The sequence below is a fragment of the Gopherus flavomarginatus genome, chromosome 10, assembly GCF_025201925.1.
Source record: "Gopherus flavomarginatus isolate rGopFla2 chromosome 10, rGopFla2.mat.asm, whole genome shotgun sequence".
In the NCBI taxonomy this organism is placed as follows: domain Eukaryota; kingdom Metazoa; phylum Chordata; order Testudines; family Testudinidae; genus Gopherus; species Gopherus flavomarginatus.
The window spans coordinates 35,971,317-35,993,086 of NC_066626.1; the positions used below are offsets into that span (position 1 = coordinate 35,971,317).

Below are 21,770 nucleotides of genomic sequence, written 5' to 3' on the forward strand. Positions count from 1 at the left end.
AAGACTAAAACATACAGTCTTTGAGGTAAACTCATTCACGAATGTACATCCAACTGACTTGACTAATTGATTCATAGGGTTTAAACTACTGGAAAAAAAAACAGCTTTCACATACATTTTCCTTGTACTTCCTATAGACAAACTCTCTCATCATTTCATATTTCTCTACCATGTCTGTTTTTCTCTTACAGGAAATATCTCCTCCAATTTCTCCCTCCTCAGCTTTAAGTTACCTTGCCTCCTTCTCCACTGTCTCATCTCTCCTAACTCTCTTATAATACCCCTTTATGTCATATTACCTATTATGTTATCTGTTCTATGCTATATTACCTATTACAGCTTTTGACTGTACAACTCTTTCCACTTAGCACATTGTGGGCACCACTGGACTTACAAATTATAACTATTTGCACGATGATGATCTCTTTATACATCATAACCTTCTGGTTTATCTTTAAATTATGTTAATTTGACATACTGTATTTTGCCAATCATCATCATTTGGATAGATTAATCACATAAAGGTAGAAGTCAGTTTCTAAACAGAGTGAGAAGTTTTTTCTGTCCTGAGAACTTGCATATAAAACAAAGAAAGGTCAGGAAAAAATGCAGCTATGGAGATTAATGGTGAAGGAGGAAGAAAGCACAGGAGGAAAGATTCTTGAAAGAAGAGAGAGGACGCTCAGAGGATGAAAAGAAGGTGATTGTTTCAAGACTAGGAGGCTGCATGCCAGAGAGTGTACTGCCAAGAATGTGAGATAACAGGAGCAGTAAGAAGAGTGAACCAAGACGAGTATAGGAAGTGAAGGGTGAATAAAAGGAGATACATTCGAAGTTGTAGGTGTAGGATGAATCTGATGTAGTAAAAAGACACCTAGTACATTAAAGGTTGCCTGTTCTTGGCCTGGGCATGATTAGCTTCTCCTATATAGATTAAACTTTGAGGAAGAAAGCAAAATCTGTGGCTGAGCTTATAAAGGGGACCCAAGAAACCAGCAGAGAATTCCTGAGAAGTACTTTCTCTTCCCTCACACATAGGGTGTCTGCTTGCCTGCCTTCTCTGCTGATAGAGAGTAGCGATCTACACTCTACTTGCTGGAGTAGAAACACTGAGTGTTCCTGTTCTGTATAAAGACACCACACTATGAGTGCTGCCACTTAGCCCACTCTCCTCAGCCTCCCTTTCCTCTGGGGTCTCCATCCCATTTTATTTAGCTAACTGCAGCCCCTCCCACCCAAACCAAATGTCTGAAAGCCACTTCTTAAGCTAGTTCAAGGGCTGAAGGAGGGAATGACATGGTCAGAACAGAAGGGGAGGAAGATTTCTTTAACGGTGATATTTTAGACAGAAGAGAAGTAAGAGAAGACCATTAAAACCATGGTAGCTCATTGACTCTCTGTGGTAGACCCTTTAATTGCAATTTTCAGAAGAGCTTGCATGTTGGTGTTATTTTTAATGTGAACACAGTGCTCTTTGGAGGAGTTGGCTTGACAACCCCAGAGACTGAATTTCTCTATCCTCTGAGCAGATCTAGTACAGGTAACAGCAGTATAAACTTTGCAGCCTTGTCACACCAACATGAGGGAGGGAGGGACTTCATCTAAAGGTGAGAGGGTAATTCAGCCTCCATACCCATTCAGTCCTTGGCCTCTCTGCTGAGACAGGTTGACACGATTTGGACACACACCCACTACAACCTGGTCTAACATTATAGTTTCACACAGGAGAAGAGTTATCAGATGGTAATGACTACGGACCTGGAGTAAATTCGGAATATAGGTGTAGAATGATAGGCCCTTTCATCCATTAACAATCTCCTGAAACATTCACTTCTCATATTTATATTACACTGCTGTCGTGAATTACAAATATACTCATTAATACCTTCAAAACCATCATTATCAATGTCTCCTAGATTAGCTATGGATTCGCCAAACCTTGCTGCATAAGAGTCACTCCCAGCTAGTTCTATCTCCAATTCTAGCATCTTTGCTCCCTAAAGGAAAACAAAAACAAATGTACATTAAAAAAGGGATTTCCAGTGATATCAAAGATAGTAATATGCTATCTCAGAATACACATTTCTGAATCATAAGGCTGATATAGGATATATGAATTGCACAAGTAAAGGGAGCTCAAAGTGTGGCTCTGCACTGAAAAATTAACATGTAAAATTGGCCTGATCCTTCTGTGTTTTCAGAATCACATTTGCACATTTCAGTAAAAAAGCTTCTAACAACTGTTTACTCTTGTTAGCCCTGAACAATCACCACAACTCAGAGAGAGGGAACTGGATTCTCTTCTTGTGACTCATCAACAGAATTGTTTACTACAAACAGCTGGCTCTTAAGCCCAGTTTGACTTTAATATACCAGGGCAATTTTCATAATGCAAGGCAGGTAGCCAGAAAAAAAATCTCACTCCTTAAATTGACCACATTGGTTATGAAAATCACTAATAATAACATATACAGGACTTTGTAATGTTAATGGAGTTGCTTTTCATACTGGAGTTGTTCTTTAAAAAGGGGGAAACAATTTGTTGTAATGGTGAACATCTGTGTGTGATAACAAGCCTACATCAAAACAGCACACAGATCACTGCAATGCCACAAAGAACACCATGGTAAAAGGGAGTGCCATCTTCCCATCTCCCATTCCATCTCAGTTCACTCCCTATTTCATCGACTTAATATGATCTTTGGACAGCTGGAAGCACCTTTGGAAGCATCAAGGAATAATCAAGCCCTTCATGAAGACAAAAATTGTGGTAAGAAAACAATAATAGCAGATGCATATGTGAGAGAAAATAATCGAGGATAAAATTTCTAAAAATAAAATTAACTAAGGAGATGAAAATGAAAAAAAGTGATTACACTTTAACCTCTGATTAAAAAGCATAGAAAAAATGAATACCAATATATAATAACTCCAGTTATTTCATTTATCAAAATACGGGGAATAAAGAGATCTACCATTCTCTTTCCTGAATGCTACTAGTGACTACACAAGCTGTTTGAGTTTGAAGCATCACCTATTCTGTTCACAAACTGTTCCCTTTTCTGGTGGTTAAAAGAATGGCTTTCAACAAGCTAACATATCTGTTTTTCAAATTATAAGCAATATAATTGTGAAGTGCATGCAAATAGACTGCAGTAACATACTAACTAGCATATCAAGTTATGAAATCACGTTGCTCTTTCTTCTACTTTAACACTTTCTCTTATGAACACCAGATTTATAGTAGATGTGGCTAGCACTTGATATATTCATATGCAAAATCATACTGCTGTTCTACCATATTCCCTGATACTAGCATAAAGTAGGTTTCAGCTAAGATCCCAGTTTGCATGGTAGTATTTTAGCAGAATACATAGTTGTAATGTAAATCATGCAGTTCAAATGCATCATCTCAGAATTCCTGTAACAAAGCAGAAAATACTGCTATTCGGTTTGTAGGACCAGAATTACTTTAAACAGTCAGAATTACTATTAAATTTAAAAAAACACACTTACAGAACCTGAGTTGATGTAAACATAAACCCTTCCTTCTTCTCTGACTTTACTTTGCATTGGAGCTCCAACCAGTAAGTCTGAGAGGCCATCAGTATTCAGATCCACTGCACAAACAGCAGCTCCAAAATAAGAACCAAGCTGTGCACACACACACAAACACACAAAAAGTGAATAATCATCAAATCTTTAAGACAACACACAAGGAGTCATAATACGCACCAAAATAACATGAAAGGTTACCTTTTTACCCTTTAGTTCAGACAGAATAGTTAATGCCCTTGTCCCAATGCTAAAAATGTATGCCTAAAATAAGAAGAGAACATAGGAGAAATTCAACTCTTTGCACTTACGGTTTGTCAGTAAGAACAATGAAATACTAAATATGCTGTAGAGGAACGACAAATCCCAAAGGCACCAAAATAAAATACAGTCATGCATTATCTCCTGCCTGATCCTTTCTTAACACCACTGAACAAGCAAGACCCTCTTTCGCACTGCATTTCCTTTCATTCCTTCTCACCAACTCAGAGAAGCTCCAATTCTCTGTGCTCCCCTGGAGCACAGAAATCCACTTTCTTAGCTTTCCATTGCAACAATCCAAAGAGGAAAAGTTACAACAAAGCACCTCTTACTTTACCAGTCTGCTCCTGCTGGGGAGCTCCTCCAATTACTTCTGTACTAGCTGGTGTCAGAAAGTGGCCAGCTCCAACAGCATATCCTGTAAATGAAATAGAGTCATAACTGAATGCAGTAAATATGTTTACAGGCACCATGAATATAATTTTAGAGGTGCTCTCTATGGCATACTGTCAACAATCCAATAAAACTATGGTCTATTACTTTTCATACAATATATGCCTCCCTCAGATGAGCTCTGAAGGAATAAAGTGCAATTTCATGCAGGTAAATAATAAACAAAATGTTTAGAAAGGTAAGTTTTCATAAGATAAACAAGATGGTCAATAAAAATAATAAGGTTTGCTCCCAGTTGCTAGAATTCACATTAAAAATGTCAGAAACATGTATCAGAGAAAAGATGCCAAGCACACCTCCATTTTCCAATTATTTCCCATTTAAAATCAGTTTTCAAATGGAAATCCATCTTATTTAACAACACACACTCATGAGTCACTCTCAAATAGGTCTGAGTTGTAACAACAAATTAATGCAAACATTCACATAAGAAAATTCAAAGAGAAACTATATCATTCAAAGCAATCACCAGATTTGTTATTTCAAATGTGGTTGGTTTCTATTGTATTGCAATAAAATAAAAGCACAATACTGTTACTAATACTGATGATTTTTTGGGAGGGGGGGGGGATGAGCACCTTCTTACACAACCTGGATATTAGATTTGGCTGGCTGACAAGAAAATATTGTTGGCAATGATCAGGCAGTTGGATCCACAGGGGCAGACTTTTACGTCTGTGCAGAGCTCTGCTGACTAATGGGGCTATACAGGGATATAAAAGTCCACCCACAGATAACCTATTTGAAGATTGGGGCCTTATTTTTTTTAGCTATGCATAACTGGTCATTTGTACTCCTCTCAAAGTGCAATATGGGACACAACTGGCTGAGCTCAGACAGAGGAGTAATTTAGTTTATTTATATTCTGCTCCCCTTGTAACTACGGAACTCTTACCAGCTTTCCATGAAACTAGGGAGCGCAATATCATAGAGGAGAATTGTGCCTTAAATCTTTAACTCGCTGAGATGACTGTGTGGAACTCAGGTTCCCATTATGCCAGCATTTTCTTTTTGTGTTTTAAGCTATAAGGGGTGAACAAGACCATTAATCATTTAAAGGTCAACTCCCAGTTTCTACTTATTCAACAAGATGATGAACCTTAATTTTCATGCTCTGATCTTTACTTTCAAGTTATTTTGTTTTTGTCCAAGTGTAAAAACATTCATTTCTAATGATTTTTTGGTAACTGCAGGTCCCAAGTCCCTGCCCTGGTCTGAAGATTATTTTTCATATGTTGTATGAAAACAATGTGAATTTTATGCCTTTATTATTCAAGGCTCTGCACCTAAGCAAACCATTTCTGAGGCTGGGACAACATTTCATCTGAGTTTTGTTCTTTCTACTGCTAGAACACTTCTGAAAATCTCAGGAGAAAACCCTGACAAAATGTTACAAGTCACAGATAAGTTGATTAACAACTTCTTCATTCATTCACATTGACAAGAGGGAAGCAGTCAAATGGGAAACCTGGAAATAAGCTGAATCAAAAGGTGTACATTTTAGAAGAGCCAAGGCAGTTTTATTCCAAGATTTCCCTAACCTAGCTCCTGGTCTAACTTCCATTTAAGTCAGTGGGAGTTTACTGACATTTAATGGGAGATGCATTGGGTCCTTAGTAATGGGTGAGTGAAGGCTTTCTACCTCCAGATCTAAAGCACACAGGGGATGAAAGAAGTGGCAGTCATTAATTCAATAGCCCTGAAACTGAAGAAGGAAAAGGAGCCAACATGGCATTATCTGTCTCTTCTCAGAAGCTCCTTCACCAAAGCAGTATGTATTTGGGACTCCCAAATGGTTAAACCCATGAAGGAATGTGGCTTGAGGACAGGTACTAAACATGGCTTCATTCCTCAGCAGTTCTGTCAGAAATTTCCCTTGGAAGTAAATACTCCCTTGTGCTATCTTTCCCCAGACAGAGAGGGGAAGCAATAGCACAACTTCCTTAGGACTTATGCTGTTGGGGGAATTGGAGAGCAATGCAAAGGGGCAGAGCCTCCACACATATGTTCTTAGATCTCCAGAATGTCCCCTATCCAACTGGAGGCCTACAAACCCTTAACCTTGCCCGAAGGAACAATGTCCCATGTAAATGTACCCTTCTTGCAAGAGTGTATGATGTCAGTGCATATCAGCTAGACTTCTCCTCAGGCCTAAATTCATCAAACCACCTAAGCACGTACTTAACTTTAAACACATGAGCACTCCCATTGTCTTCACATGTTTCTCCTACCTAAGTCGCATCTTCAATGGGTTGACTCATGTTTAAATGTAAGCATACAAGCAAGTGCTTTGCTGGAGCACCGTAATTATGAGACAGTTCTCAAGACTACATATATTACTGCAAAGGGACACTTCTGCTATCCCTCTTATCATCCATCTTCTGTAAGAACTCTGTCTCTCATTCTGAAAAGCAGATGAAACACCTCCCCATTAGGCTTACCCTACAGGAAATACGGAAATAGAAAGACCAAGTGCAATTAAAAATGTATACTGGACTATAAGAGGAAGCATAGATGTGGTTAAACTTCTGATAATTATAAATTAACTCATTAAGATGCAGGTCTAGAATGTATTCATATACATACCTAAGTTCAGATCTTTTATACTATATGAACTTCTTTCAAAATGGTAATCATTATAATTTAAAACCACCAAGAAAGGGGCTAAAAATGTTGCGACCACATCCTGTTTTTATTATTGTATTTAGAGCTATTCAAGTACAGCTAAGGAAATCCTGCCAAACATTATTTATTCACTGATTTCTCTTCCCTAATGTATTCTCTTCCTTGGGGGGCTGCTACCGAAACCCCTCTCTTCCCTCCATCTTGAAATCAAATCCTACAACACCCATTTCTCATGTTCTCCTGTAAAACTCCAGATTGCCATAATCTCCACATTGGTTATTAAGAAACAATAACTCTATAAAGCAGAGACCAATCATTGATCACTGCCAGAAGAAAGGATAGTGAACGCATATAGATTAATTACAGTAGTCTGCTTTGAATTGTATGCTGGTCACAAAATATACTTTCCTCAGTTGTTAATGCTATTGTTATTTATGTGCTGACAATGTGCTCAGCACTGTAAAAATATACAAAATGAGTTCAGAATCAGCCCTGAAGAAACTGCAACCTAAAAGACAGAAATATAGGAGATTGGACACACTGGGAAGCCCAGGGCAAGGAATAAATTGTGACTCAGCTAGCATGGCATTAAGGGGCACCACAGGAGAAGCAGTGTGGGGGGTGGACACGGGAACAGACTCTCAGACAGTTGGCAGGATGGGATGTATTGGGGTGGGGACTAGGCAGACCTTCTCTGCTGCGCCAATCCGCCAGCCAGGATAGCTGCATCAGTGCATTGGGAAACATGTGTGTGCTGTGCAGTACAGAGACTTACTGCAGTTTACTCCTTCCCTGGAGAAGCAGAAGGAAGCCTGTGACTGTTTGAGTCACAATCCCCCTCCCAGCTGTCCATGGGGAAGGACAATAACACACAAACCCTTACTCTAAGTTCATGGCAAAGCCATCATTGAGCCTGTTATTAAACATATTTAAATACTGCATGAAATCTGCTTATTGTAGTGCTGAGTGAAGTCTACCAAACCATTTATAATCAAAGTCCTTACAAACAGAGCAGGCTTAAGTCTGCAGTGTGAACTGTCACTCTTTTAAATCAAACAAGATTAGAAATTATTGTAAATGAAGATAAAGCAGTTCAGAAATAAATGTCTGAGGCAATTCAGATGAGAAGAATGTAGAGGAACGCAGAATAAAAGTGAGATTTTAAGAAGATTAACATCACACTCAGAATCACACGACAGGTCTGGGACGTCACTCTGGGGTGTAACAAAGATGACATTTCACACCCAGTTGTATAGACCAGGGAATTAGCTAAACAGATGAATAACAAAAATTTTAAATACCTAAGTAACTTCCAAATTTTACTTGGTTCCTCGAATCTGTATAAGCTTGAAAGGTATTCGCAGTGGTATTGTACACAAAGACAGATCCAGTCCAATAATATGATCCTGGGGCTCCCATTATAATTAAATCCTGGAGAAAAAAAGTGTTATGTTTATGTATTAAACTCTTAAAGATAAGCATGATGAGTCAAATTCATGCCTGGTATAACTCCCCTGAAGTCAATGGAATTACACTGGAGATGTATTTGGCTCAATATCAGTGCGTTAAAATCAAATCACATATAAAATGTTTTACATTTTTAAAATATGGTTATTATTTCCCTACTAAAAGCTTTGAGCAGTGAGCAATTTAAAGAAAACCACAAACAAGGTATCTTCCCCCTCAGTAGAATATTTTAGAAATCATATTTTCAGATAGAACATAAAAATGTATACTCTAGTGCATCACTCTTTATATACAGAATGTAAGCCTTATTAGTGTTTAATATTTCTTTCAATAGGTTATTCTGAATGGAATAATAAAAAATATGCTCTATTATATTCTTCACTTCCTTTCAAAATAAAAAGGAATTTTGGATTTAAAATAGAGTGCCATGATAAATTATGTTTTGGCATTTTGAAAATTATTATATACCTAAAACTCTTATCTTTAATACATTTCATTTAAAAAAAAAGATGAAATATCACAACTATGCACAAATGTATGATGTTCTCCAGGAAATAATTAAATAGGAAACCGATTTTTTTAATACACACCTTATAGTAAAAACTAGACATCCCAGCCTGACATGACCCATGGTTTTCTCCAAACTTTCGCACATAATCTGAATACAAAAGCAAAAATGATTTAAAGTCTACAATCATCTTGAAAAACAGAGAGTTTCGGAATTCCTCTGCAGCTCTCTGAAATGAAAGCTGAGATAAGTAACAAGAACTGGTTTCTACCGTTGGAAATAGTATATGGACTTCAATGTCATACCAGAATAATAAAGGACTTGAGAAAATTGTCCCATTCAAAATGCATCACTTGATTGGAGCTAGGTTTTGAAGCCTGGATTTAGCTATTCTAAAAAGGTGACAATCTCCTTTAATACAAGTCAGTCCACGAAAACAGTATGTCAAAGTGAAACGTCACTATACACAGTGCTTGAATAACAAATGCTAGGAGGTTTAACACTCCTCTTCCCACCCCATTTACAACTCCAGCCATACTTTTGATGGAAATAACTACTTTAATTGATGCCTTTGCATCGCTGCTGGGAATCCAGTACATGTACAGTTTAGAGCTGTAATAATCAAACTAGTGCTTGTATCTATGGTCAGCCATGGCTTCTTTTGCCTTCTTCTGCTGCTCCATTAGATTTTTGGAAGAGCTCCTCCATTGGATATCCCAGTGTCTTGTTCCCACTTTCCATCTCTTTCATTTCTTATCCTTCCTTTCTCATGTTTTTAATCTCAGTCCCCTACATCTGTTTGTCTTTCCTCTGCAAGGCTCCTTATACCCATGCTCTTCCAACTCCAATATTTTACTTTTCTTTACTAACACTTTCCCTTCAGTATCTCCTTCATTTCACTCCCATATACACTCATCTGTCATTTACCCGCCTCCTACTCCCTTCACCCAGTAACCATGGGAAGTGAAAGGATGATCCAGCCAGTGGCTGTCTTTGATTCCAGGGGGGTGGGATGCTGGAAAGAGTTTCTTCATCATTCTCTGTGGGAAGGCCAGATTATCTGCTCTCCCCTACCTCAACTGGGGATAGGATCACTAAATATTTTGATGAATTGTTCCCTCAAGTTTGGGGAAAGTACAACAGGAGCTGGGGATCCCCTGGTAGGTTGCTGGGGGCACTGAGGCCACCATTCCCATCTTGGTCCCATCCTGCTCTCACTCTTGTTCCCCTGTAGATTGCACAGGGGCACTGAGGGAGGCCTCTTCCTACAGGCTACAAGTTGGGTGAGAGATTAGGCCTGGCAGGTCTTAGACTCAGGAATGGGGCGGTAGGCAGCACTGGCTGCTACTGGGAACAGTCTGTCTGATGCTCAGGAAGAGGGAACAACAGCCAGTTGAGGATGCTGTTTCTAGTCAACTCAGACATTGTGCGCCATATGCCTAGCAGGTGAACGGAGCAAAGAGATGAACTGAGCCTGCACTGGCCTATTTATAAAGAAAATAGGCCCTGCAGGGACCAGCCCATTGAATAAATACTGGTTGCCCTTTTCAGATGTTGAATCAACATTATTTCAATGTGATCAAAATTTCACCAGAAAGTTTGGTCCATAGGCCAGATTTCTGTCTTCAGAACCCACACTGCATGCCCTGGATAGCAGAAAGGCTACCCAGGGCAGGTGGGAGGAGGGAGCAGACAAGAAACAAAACAGTTTAAAGTGTTCACAACCCCCAGCTCATTTCTTTTTTCCAGGGGCATATCTGTTCTTTTATTTCCTTAAATCAAGTAGGATGTTATCTAATCAAACCCTAGAAATCACCAAACTCTCTGCTTACCTTTATAGCAAGGACTTATTCTTTTACTTAGTTGTGTTCGAAAATCAGGAGGGATTTCATAACAAACGCCATTAGGGAGTTTGTGTTCATTTTTTATGTAATATATATTTTTCCACCTATGTCCACATGCCTGTATATATAAAGAAAAAAAAAACAACACGAGATGCGAAAGGAAAATGTAAAAGTTGTGAAGGTAGTGTGACAAAATGCATACAGTACTTAAGGCAATACATACAACAATGGTTCCATTTTCCCTTGGCTGCCTGGACAAGCTGACACCCAGCCATTGATTATCTCTCTCTTCAAAACAGGTCTTTCCACAATAGTCTCCTGCTGGATTGCCTGGAGCAAAGAAACCAAACCAAAACAAAAAAGCTATGACAATCAGCTTGATCATGGGAAATATACTAAATTTCTATGGCTTCCTTCTTATACAGCTTGATTACTAGATGATTATATTAAACAGTGTAAGTTCAGCAAAATTTATACAGATGTGTTTTCTACAGGAAGTTCCATGTACAGATATTTAGTATGGTTCATATTTTTCAGACAGGAAGGTATGCTGCCATACATATAATATGTCCAGATCCAAACACAGCATATTAGGTGTGAACAGGACCTATTAGTCATTGAGTTCTGATTGTGTGATCATCACTGCTGAAACTGAGAAAATTAGAAGCTGAGCACAAATCCAACATGAGCAGCACTCCTGTTAAAAAAAAATTCATTGCTTGTTTTATAGCCGAGGACCTCACTCCTGTGGTGTGATCTCAAGGAAAGTACTAATAAAGTGGCATTGTTATTCACTGAGCTAATTTATCACAAAAAGTATGCTATCGTCTTATAAAGATTCATCATTGGTAAACAAGGAAATTTAAGACCTAATATTAGGTATTCAGTAAATCCAAAATGGGAGAATTTTTCATATCTAGCAGTGAACCCAAACCCCAGGTCTTAATCCTCTACCATACTGAATTCAGGCTCCCAGATCCAAACCCACTCTTACAGCTGATTTTGCCCAGTCCCCTAATCTGAAACCTCAAAAGAGCCTCTTGATGCAGAGCTTAGAAATCAGCTCTACTAGGTATTGCTATTCTGATAAAATAAGATGTCTATAACTACAATCTTTATTTTGGAGGTGAAACCATTATGGATCAAACTTCTGTGTTCTGAGTATTCTTTATACAGAATGAAAGCAATTATTTAAAGGTAGTTGCTTGTTTGCTTCTCTTTAAATGTCAGAAAGCACTTTTTACACATGGAAGGACTTTGAGAAATTCTGCAAATAAATATTTGGCAAGTTCTTGCTTCCTCCCAACAAGTTGGTGTGTGTGGAAAGAATACTTTTATGTAGAGAGGACTATGGTTTAAAAATATATATATTCTGCTTGAAAGGCTCAATTACATTTGGAAACACATTTTTATAGAAGCAGCAGAGAGTCCTGTGGCACCTTATAGACTAACAGACATTTTGGAGCATGAGCCCATGAAAGCTCATGCTCCAAAACGTCTGTTAGTCTATAAGGCGCCACAGGACTCTCTGCTGCTTTTACAGATCCAGACTAACACAGCTACCCCTCTGATACTTGATTTTTATAAAAGTCTCTCTTATGTATTTACTTGCAAGAGCACATGACAGAAGACCGTACTCAGTATTTCAGTCCAATATCTTCAGATAACATTTTGCTGCTCAATTTACCAAAACTACTAAGATATCTATTTTCTATCTGAATTTTGTATGATAGTTGGAATAAAAAACTCCAACAAGACTTGTGCTCACCTGTGCCAAGGCAAACTAAATCCTTTATCCACCAACACAACACAGAATCTTTCTGTTACATATAAATTAGCCAGCAGAGGGCTCCTATACAGATCAGTGAACACAACAGAAACATACTGTATATTGACATTAATAGAGGGACAAATGGGCTTGCCTCAGAGCTGACATTTATTTGTAACATATTGGTGTAAGGGCTATTAAATTTGAACAAATGCATACTGAGTTCTACGTGTCTGCTAAATTTCTTGAAAAGAAAATCCCCCTATATTGACTTGATGTATTGCCTCCTCTTATTCCATGTCTAGCCTCTTTATGTAATACAGGGGAAACAAGAATTGTCTCAGAAGAATCAATGTATATTTTTATTAGAAATGAAAGAAGTGGGGAAAGCTAGCCTCTCAGATTATCTCATCTTCCAAGAACTTTTGAAGGTTTTTCCTGAACAGCAAATAAGACTAGATTGTCATGTGGTCTGAGACGGGAAGGTTTCACTTGTATCTTCTCCGGTCTCAGTGTTCCCTTCTGTCACCCAGTTTTAGGTGTCCCTAAGAACTTCAGAAGCAGTGAAAAAGAGCACTTTCCTCTTCTCCCATCCACTCTATTCTCCCTTACCCACTTGGTTATTTTCCCTTCACCTTGACTCTAAACTTTGGCCCTCTGCTCTTCCACCATCTCTTGTTTCCTCTGAAGCTTCTCTCGTTTTCTACTCTTCTCCTGCTCTCCACTCCTTCTCAAGATTCATTGTTGTTCCCCTTTATTTAATAGTAAGGTTTCTAGCATTGTTTTAAGGAAGGAATAGTATGAAGCTCTTGTGGGCATAAAGATGGGTTAAGGGAGCGTGGACTTAATACCACGGATATAATGATGAGCGTGGGCATGATATTATCCATGTTTAATCCAGTGAGAAGACAGCACAGTCTGCATCAGTTTACAGACAACAGAGAACAGCATTGCTGAAAACACCAGAGAGGAAATGGCAACTTAATTGCCTCAGGGGAAAGGGGCATGCCTTGCTCTTGTAAAGTCACTGTGAAACAAATAAAAGTGCAGCCTGTGTAAATTGCAGAGATGAAAGAAATATCTCCTTGTCATCCCCACTACATGACACTCCACGGAAACAGCATAGTCAAATATAAGTCATACAGACCCCTGCCTTTGGCAGCCCCTACAAATCATCAAGCCTTGGATTGATAAATCTATTCCAATACATCCAGTCAGCAACATATGCTGAGTATCAAAGCAGGAGACCCCAAAATATCAATGCACATGGAAGGAAAAGATGTACAGTTGTGTACTATATTAGGAGTAAACAAGTCACTCAAATAACTGAGCCTCTTTGAATTGTTTTATATACTTATTTCAAATTATTCAGTGATTTGTTATTATTCACAGTAAATAATTCTTGGTCTTAAAATCGTGCAGTAGCATTCACTTTATCTGTTCAACAGCTGTAAAGTGAGCTGGCATGGATAATGTTGACTGGAGATAAGTCACATTGGGATTGTTTCCATTCTCCCAATTAGATGAGTGTAAGTCTTAGAATCAGGCTGTTGGTGCAAATATTTGCATTTGAGTTTGAAGTTTGCTTTCCACAAATGTCCTTTAATATTTCTGTGAACACTTCCCTCTCCCTTGCTGCCCCCAGGTAACCTCATTAATTAAAATATTAAGGGAATGAGGACAGAGGAGAGGTGTGAACGCAGGTGATACAAATTCTTTATTCCCTCCAACGAAATATTTGCAGAAAGTTATTGAAATGTTCCCTTGTTTTCAACTGTAAGCCTTCACCTGGGGGAGCTACAGGGCAACTTGTATCTAGCCTGATTATGGTAAGGGTTTAAAGGGAGAAATTGTGGGTGGCAGCTCTGGTCTCTACCTCAAGAAGCTGCTAGACTTCTGTGTAAGCTTATAACTGGAATATAGCTTTTCTTTTGTTTAACGCTTAGCAGCATGAATGATTTACTACTTTTGTGAACAATAACTTGATTCCTCTCAGTGTTATTGGCATATTGATCATACTCAATTTTTACTTTACGAGAAATTGAACATACAAGGTATCATTGACTAAAAACGATGAGTATTATATTTTGAATCCCTCTACAATAATACACAATCATCTTAACTTGGTGGAGGAGGGAGCTGGACTCAATGAAAGTTAAAAGCATGCCACAGAATTAAGGCCCTGATAGGTCTTCTGGCACATCACTCTAAAAAAATATACCCTGAATCTTTATTCTTTGTATTTTTGCACTCATCTAAGCACTAAAAAACCTCTCATGTGCAATCACTGTTATAAAAGTCCGGTTTGTGTATGACTTTATAGAGTAGAATACTTGATTTTCTTGACAAACCAAAAACACAGTAAATTAAGTCTGAATTTCATGAAATGCTGCATTCATAATTTAACATAAACTAGAGAAGAGATTCACTGAACTCCACTGCCCTTTGTATTCAATGGACTAGATGCTCAGCTATGGGTGAAATACACTGAGTGCAGCTGAGGGGTTGGGAAAGCAAAGGCGCCCTGAAAGTACCTTCATGGCCCATGCGTCATGGGGCCAGTTGGAAATCAATCCAGCATAATTTAGAGCAGGCTTTTCTAAATTATGCCTGGCTGCCCGTGAGCCCAAGGGGCAGATCTGGCAGCTGAGATCACTGAAGCACAAGACTGCTCTGGATAACTTTCCTGCACTAGAAGCCTTTGGGATCTCGTAGCTCTGGCCAACCAAAAATTTCCTAATAGAAGGAGAATCAGCAGCTAGTTGGTTAAACCACTCGTAAAGCTGCTTTGCCACATCAGATTGTTGATGAGAGCTCTTAATAGGGCCAAAGATCTATCTCAAAAGCTTGTAATACTCAATACCTTTGTTGTAGACATAGAACAGCAGCAGGAATCCTCTTATAACTATTTTAGCACATCTGCAATATCTGGGGCTCATAATTAGAAGATGTGGGTTCTCTGAAAAAGTGTTTCTTGCATTGCATGAGTAGAGATTTCAAATCTTACTGAGGTTACGCTCATTAAAACGGCCATTCCTCCTCCTATTGAAATAACTAATTTTCAAAGCAAACAACCACCAATGCTAAAAGGTTAGAACCAGAACATGTCCTATGAAAAATACTAACTAGGGAAAATAAGTTCAGTCACAGAAAGATACTGTACTGTATCTACAAAAACGTCCACGCTAAAAAATAGATACCTAAATAAGTTAGACTTAATTGTACTTTGTCTACATTTGTCTCTCTGCCTAAAGGTCATAGATATATAAAACGAAAGATTGAACTGAGGAGGGTAATCAGGCTAGCCCAAGCTGGGTCTTATTTAACTTCATTCCTTCCCCCATTCCCCTCCAACATGGCTTTTTTTAACTTACTTATTTTATGGCAGAACTGTTCTTTTTTATATAGCTTGGATTTTTTTAACATGAGGATTGGTTTAGAACCAGTTTAGTGTTATGGGGAAATAACAACAAAATAACAATAGTTTGAAAAAAACCAAACTAACAGCACATTATGAGTGCTAAGTTAGCCCTGGTCTACACTAGACAGTGAAATTGACATAAAGCAGCTTATGTTCACTTAACTATGTCAGTGCATAGTTAAGCCTTTCTCCTGCCGATGTAAGTACCCTACTACACCTACATAATATCTCTACCTCCATGACAGGCATAGGCTTATATCAGTGTAGTTAGGGCGACGCAGTGTCCATGTAGACACTGCGTTACTTACACGGGCTGTTGGCTGTCATGGCTCCAAATTGACAAGAAAGTCTGCCCTCCAAAGTCCCAGCTCTCTGCCCCCAGCTGGCTCCGTGCTTGGAGCCATACTTCATCAAGTATGGCTTCCCATACTTCATCGAGGCTCCTGGCTCCCCACTCCAACATACAGCCAAGAGCAGTTCCTGCAGGGAACAGATGGGGAGCAATCCAGCCAGTCTTCCGGCAGAAGCTGCAAGCGGAGCAGAGAGACTGGGCTTTCAGCTGCCCACACTGCCCCCTTAAGTTAGTGGAAGAGCTCCTGCTGAAGACGTGCACCAGCCACCACTGACTGTAGGAGGACAGCATGGACATGAACCACCATATTAATGACTGCAGTGGCTGTAAGTTGACCTAATATAGGTCAACTTAAGTTTTTAGTGTAGACATGCCCATAAACATTTATATTTACCATTGTCATCAACAGCAAAGTGGCATGTGGAGAGTCGTGTTTATATTGTGACATAAGCATTCAATGAAGTACAGTACAAGCCAGAAAACATCAGCATGTACCTCCTGCAGCCTCTGCATCTGCTGGCAGAAGTCCCCCAAATCAATTTATGAATAGCCTTTGGCAAGTTTTAAACCTGTAATTGCTTAGCTACGCCCCCGATTCAATTCAGAAACCTGTTAACTGTCAAGAAAATCAGTAGTGATTGTGTTTAACACGGTCAAGGACTCATTCTTCCTTGCTGCTTCTTCATTGACAAAACTAGTAAAAGCAAAATCAAGAAATCCTGCAGAGGCAACAAACGTTAAACAGCATGTAGGTGTTAATACCCACTTAAGCCACTTTGCCAGTGGCTCTGAGCATTTTCCATTCTTTCAGTGAATTATAGGATTGCATTAGGACAGCCACATAGATCGTAGTGGGCGTTCCTAGCTAACTATCAGTGTGGCATAATATAGGGGCCTGCTCACTTTATTTAGAAAGAGCACCTGGAGCAGGGATTTAATTTGGTGTTATTACCACTAGATCATAGAAATCCTTTACATACTTTTTGTCTACCTTATGTGGCTCCATGTGTCACTTCACTCTACTGCATAGGGTCACAAAGTCAAATCAGGATTGACACATAAACAAAAAGAGTACTGATCCAAAAAGAGAAATGTAACAACCACAGCCAAAACTAAGCCTCTTACTTCCTGAGGTTACTCAGGTTCTGTAACCTCAATCTACATGTGGGGATATTGATTTATGTGTAGGAATAATGAAGGGAAAGCTAAGTTAAAACAAAGAGCATTTATTTTTTGACAGTAGCTAATGTCTTATGGGAGCAAGTTCTATAGTCCAGCTCCTTTGAAAGCTGTTTCCTGCGCTCCCAAACCTCCCCTATTGGCTGAGTTTCATGGTTTCAGTGGATCACAATGGACGTGGGAGAGACGATATTTCAGGTAGCGCAGGGCAATCTCATGCATAGCTCTGATTACAGGAGACAGACATGGAACCGGACTCTGTAGTTAAGGAGGACAAGGGCAGAAGACAGGGGTGATGTGTTCACAGCAACCTGTTTCCTTTACCAGATGGACTGCTGCATTCTGTACGAAAATCATATACTTGGAGCAGGATACATATAGTTGCCTGTATGCCATTAGCAATTAATCTGAAAAAAACATTCCAGTTACTTCATCATGGGTTGGGAACTGAAATGTTTTAGAGAGAAACTCCAGAGCATAATTTAGAAACTTCTTTTCTTTTCCCCACTGACTTTAATTACAGTTGCCCTCAGTTCAGAAGATTGAACTACTTTCTCAGGGCGGGAAATAACAGAGGTTTAATTTAAATTCTCACAGCCTTTTGAATCATAGATGCTGAAAGCAAAATATGGAAAGAAAAATAAACATGAAGATGAGAACTGTCATTTCAATTCAGGGTTAAATCATTTTTTTAAATCTAATTTTATTGTATTCCTTTCTATTGGTAAGAAAAAGACAGCGTTTTTAAAATCTAGATTTTTTAGGATTTATATTTTAAATAATTGAATCTACATTTATAAAAGCTTTCATCTTTTATATTACTGAATAGTAAATATAAATGCTAATTTATGAAATATCAAAATGAGACAAAAATGTGAAATAAGCACATAGAGGACATCTCTAGGTTCTTATATTATTGCAAGCAGTGGTATAAGTTGAAGAAGGTTTGTTTTAGTCAGATCAAAATTGGGCTATGTTGTACAGGTTTTTTAATGATAAATAGCCACTAAGATGGTTTGAAAGTATTTATAAAATAGTGGAAGGAGGAGCATTTATTGAGACAATCCAATATTTCTCCATGCGTCTGGGAAAATTCTATTAGTTGTTTATTTTGTCAGTTATAACCGTTGAGGAATCGAGGGAACATAAGTGTGCACTTTGCTTCTTCTAAATAAGAGAGTTGTAGTGGCTGGCTAGCTTCTGTATTCAACTATAAGTGGCAAGCAAGCTTGGAGTTCTTCGCTGAAGTGGTAACATCATCTTCAGGTGCAAACACCGTTCAACTCACCCATCTGGAGCTGTTCACAAGTCCCACTGGGGTTGCTCCCGATCCTGCATCTGAAAATTGCACCTGGATTGACCACAGAGCTATTTGCCAACCAGTTGGCTTTAGGGGCTCCCACAACCAACCTGAAAGTGAGGAGAAAAAAAAATTAACCCCCGACAACAGAAATGCAAACACTAAAAGGCAGCCCCCCGCCCCCAGTACCCAGGAGAATTAGAGACGAGTTTCATGCTCTTCTGCACCCAGGGTGCAAACGTCCGCAATAAGCAACTGTGTCATGGCAAACGAAAAGAAACTGCTTCCCAACGTCCTCGGTTTCTTTGCAGCGGGAATGCTGTAAGTGGATGCCCCATGTAATGGAGTAGCCAAAAAGTTACTGTAACTTTAATCGGACGCAGGATTGCGCGAGCTGGAACAATCTGAATGAGGTTCAGATTTGAAGCCGTCCCTGGAAGAAGAAGTGCTTGGGCAGATCTCACCGAGTGACCCTTTCCTCGGGGTGCCGCGGGTTAGAACGGGAGCAGCGGGGCGGCAGTCACTGCCCGCTCAGATCAGCGAGGAGCAGAGTGGGGCTAGTTGGGTCACTGCTGTTAGGAAAGTTCCCAGCGGTTTCCCAGGCAGCAGCCAGAGTGACAGAGAGCTGAGAAGTCGCCTGGCGAGCGACACTTACCATCTACTAGGGCCATGACTGTGCAGCACAACCGAATAGCCAAATAACGTCCCACTGCGCCCCTTGAAGACCACGGGGCGCTGGGTGTCCAGGTTGTAGGCGTGGGCAGCCCTCATGCAGCGGCCCAGGAGCAGGAGCAGCGCAGCCCACACGGGAGCCCCTCCTGAGGCGAGCCCCCCTGGCAGCCTCGCCCGGCCCCGCATGGCTCCTCGCAGAGCGCGGCCAGCTTACACCCGCCGCGCGCCGGGCTCAGGCCGGGGAGCAGCCCCTGCGCTGGGGGGCCGAGCCAGCTCGCTTGTAGCTCCCGCGCTGTTTCCCTCCCCGCCCTCTCTCTGCGGCGCCGGCGGGCGGGCGGGCGGCCCGGGCAGCTGGGGGCAGGGGGTCCGGGGCTGCAGCTCGCGCGCTGCGCAGCCCAGCAGCGGCGGTGTAGTGAGGGGCTGGGCAAGGGGCCGCCTGGAAAGCCTGGGCGGTGGGCGGGCGAAAGCCCCTCATTCCGCTTCCCCCTCGGGCAGCGTGTGCAGCACAACGGCCAAGCTGGGGGCAGGCTCCGGGCGCTGCTGCTCACCAATGGGAGTCCCCCAGGCAGGGAGGAGCCCAGCCCCCGGCCCGCTGCTGCTGGCCGCAGAGCGATGCTCCCCTCTTGCCCTGGGGAAGCAGCATTGTCCCGGGCCGGGGAGCGCGGGCAGCGTTACCCACCGACCCCATGTCAAGCCCCTTATGCCATCCTACACCTGCTCCTGGGTCAGAGCCACCCTGCACACACCCTCACACACGTGCTCCTACGCCCCAGCCCCCCACTACCACCTGCTCCCAGGTCAGAGCCCCCCCACGTGCTCCCACGCCCCAGCTCCCCATTACCACCCTGCACATGCTCCCAGGCACACACCCCCCACGTGCTCCCACGCCCCAGCCCCCCACTACCACCCTGCACCTGCTCCCAGGCACCCCCCACCGCCGTCCCCCACTACCACCCTGCACCTGATCCCAAGTCAGAGCCCTCCCACGTGCTCCCACACCCCAGCCCCGCATTACCACCCTGCACCTGCTCCCAGGCCAGAGCCACCCTGCACATGCTCCCAGACACACACTCTCAGGCACATGCTCCCACGCTTCAGCCCCCCACTACCACCCTGCATCTGCTCCCAGGCTAGGCCACCCTGCATGTGCTCTCAGATCAGACCCCCCCCCACGTGCTCCCACGCCCCTGCCCCCCACTACCACCCTGCACCTGCTCCGAGGCTAGGCCACCCTGCACGTGCTCCCATTGCTGGGGAGATGCTGAGCTTTGTCACTTGTGACAGATATCACCTCGGAGCTGCACACAACTGCCTTGCCCCTCAGCAGGAAGGTAACCAGCAGGACAGGAGGGAGACTGGGAAGCAATGAGGAGATGGGGGGGGGCAGAGAAATATTTCAGTAGGGGGAGTACAAGGGGTGCTTCCCAAAGAGTTTTTAACCTTCCTCCCACCCCAACAGAAATTATTACTCCTCCCTGCAAAATGCAAAATGCCAGTTGCCCCTGTCAGATGGGAACTGCCAAGGACACTTCTGCCCCTGGGGCCCAGCAGCAGCTATGGAAGATGGAGGAGAATTACAGACAGAAGAGGGGGCCCCACCTTCTAATCCCTCCCTGCATGAAAGCAAAGGACCTGGGCAGGGAGGAAAGGTAAGGGAGGGGCTCAGGACCTCAAGCAGTGAAAAGGGCCCAGGGACCAGAGGGACTCAGAGTGAGCAACAGGTTTTGGGGAGTGTGATAAATGGGGTGGGGTTAGCTCCCTTTTGTGGATACCCACCCAGTAGCTGTAAAATCCCTCTTAGTAGCTATTCTCTAATTGATCTGCCTGTAAAGGGTTAAAAAGTCTCACTGCTATGCATAGCTAAAAGGAAATGAGTGGGCACCTGGCCAAAAGAGCCAATGGGAAGGCTAGAACGTTTACAAATCGGAACAAGACTCCCATTTTGCCTCTCTGTTGTTGTTCTCCTAGGGAGAGGCAGGCAGGGCAGGGCTATCCTGTAAGAAGTTTGGACCAGGTATGAAAAATCATCAGTATCATACCTAAAAACTACCAATTTAAAACCCCAGATATGTAAGTAGCTCAGGAAATGTCTAGAAGATGAGATTAGGTTTATTTCTTTTATTTCTTTATGGCTTGTGGATTTCTCTGTGCTAACCCCAGGTGCTTTTGTTTTACTTGCAACCTTTAAACTGGACCTCAAGAAAGCTATTCTTGATACTTAATCCTTGTAGGTTTTTTGTTTTTTTTTTTTAATCTAGCAATAATTTGAGTTCCCAGATGTATTTTCTTTTATTCTTTATTTTTTGTTGAAGGGTTAAAATCCATGTGCATTTTATATAACAACCTGGTATATGGATTGTGCCAG

General features: G+C 41.4%; 1 protein-coding gene across 3 annotated transcripts in view; it reads right to left on the reverse strand.

The window, feature by feature from the left end:
- ITGA4 (integrin subunit alpha 4) overlaps positions 1 to 20,520 on the reverse strand; it is a 56,915-nt gene extending 36,395 nt beyond the window's left edge. Inside the window, exons 1-11 of one of the 3 annotated variants that reach the window (XM_050916405.1) lie at positions 20,431 to 20,520; positions 19,389 to 20,119; positions 18,722 to 18,843; positions 10,937 to 11,043; positions 10,702 to 10,831; positions 8,952 to 9,019; positions 8,196 to 8,325; positions 4,149 to 4,234; positions 3,757 to 3,819; positions 3,517 to 3,654; positions 1,886 to 1,997 (exon numbers count right to left, since the gene is read on the reverse strand). In XM_050916405.1, the coding sequence (XP_050772362.1) occupies positions 1,886 to 1,997; positions 3,517 to 3,654; positions 3,757 to 3,819; positions 4,149 to 4,234; positions 8,196 to 8,325; positions 8,952 to 9,019; positions 10,702 to 10,831; positions 10,937 to 11,043; positions 18,722 to 18,843; positions 19,389 to 19,591 (1,159 nt within the window). In that variant the 5' untranslated portion in view covers positions 19,592 to 20,119; positions 20,431 to 20,520. Of the gene's footprint in view, positions 1 to 1,885; positions 1,998 to 3,516; positions 3,655 to 3,756; positions 3,820 to 4,148; positions 4,235 to 8,195; positions 8,326 to 8,951; positions 9,020 to 10,701; positions 10,832 to 10,936; positions 11,044 to 18,721; positions 18,844 to 19,388; positions 20,157 to 20,430 lie in introns of those variants that run through there. The other 2 variants (XM_050916403.1, XM_050916406.1) reach the window with 2 other exon arrangements.
- Between the last annotated feature and the right edge of the window lie 1,250 nt (positions 20,521 to 21,770).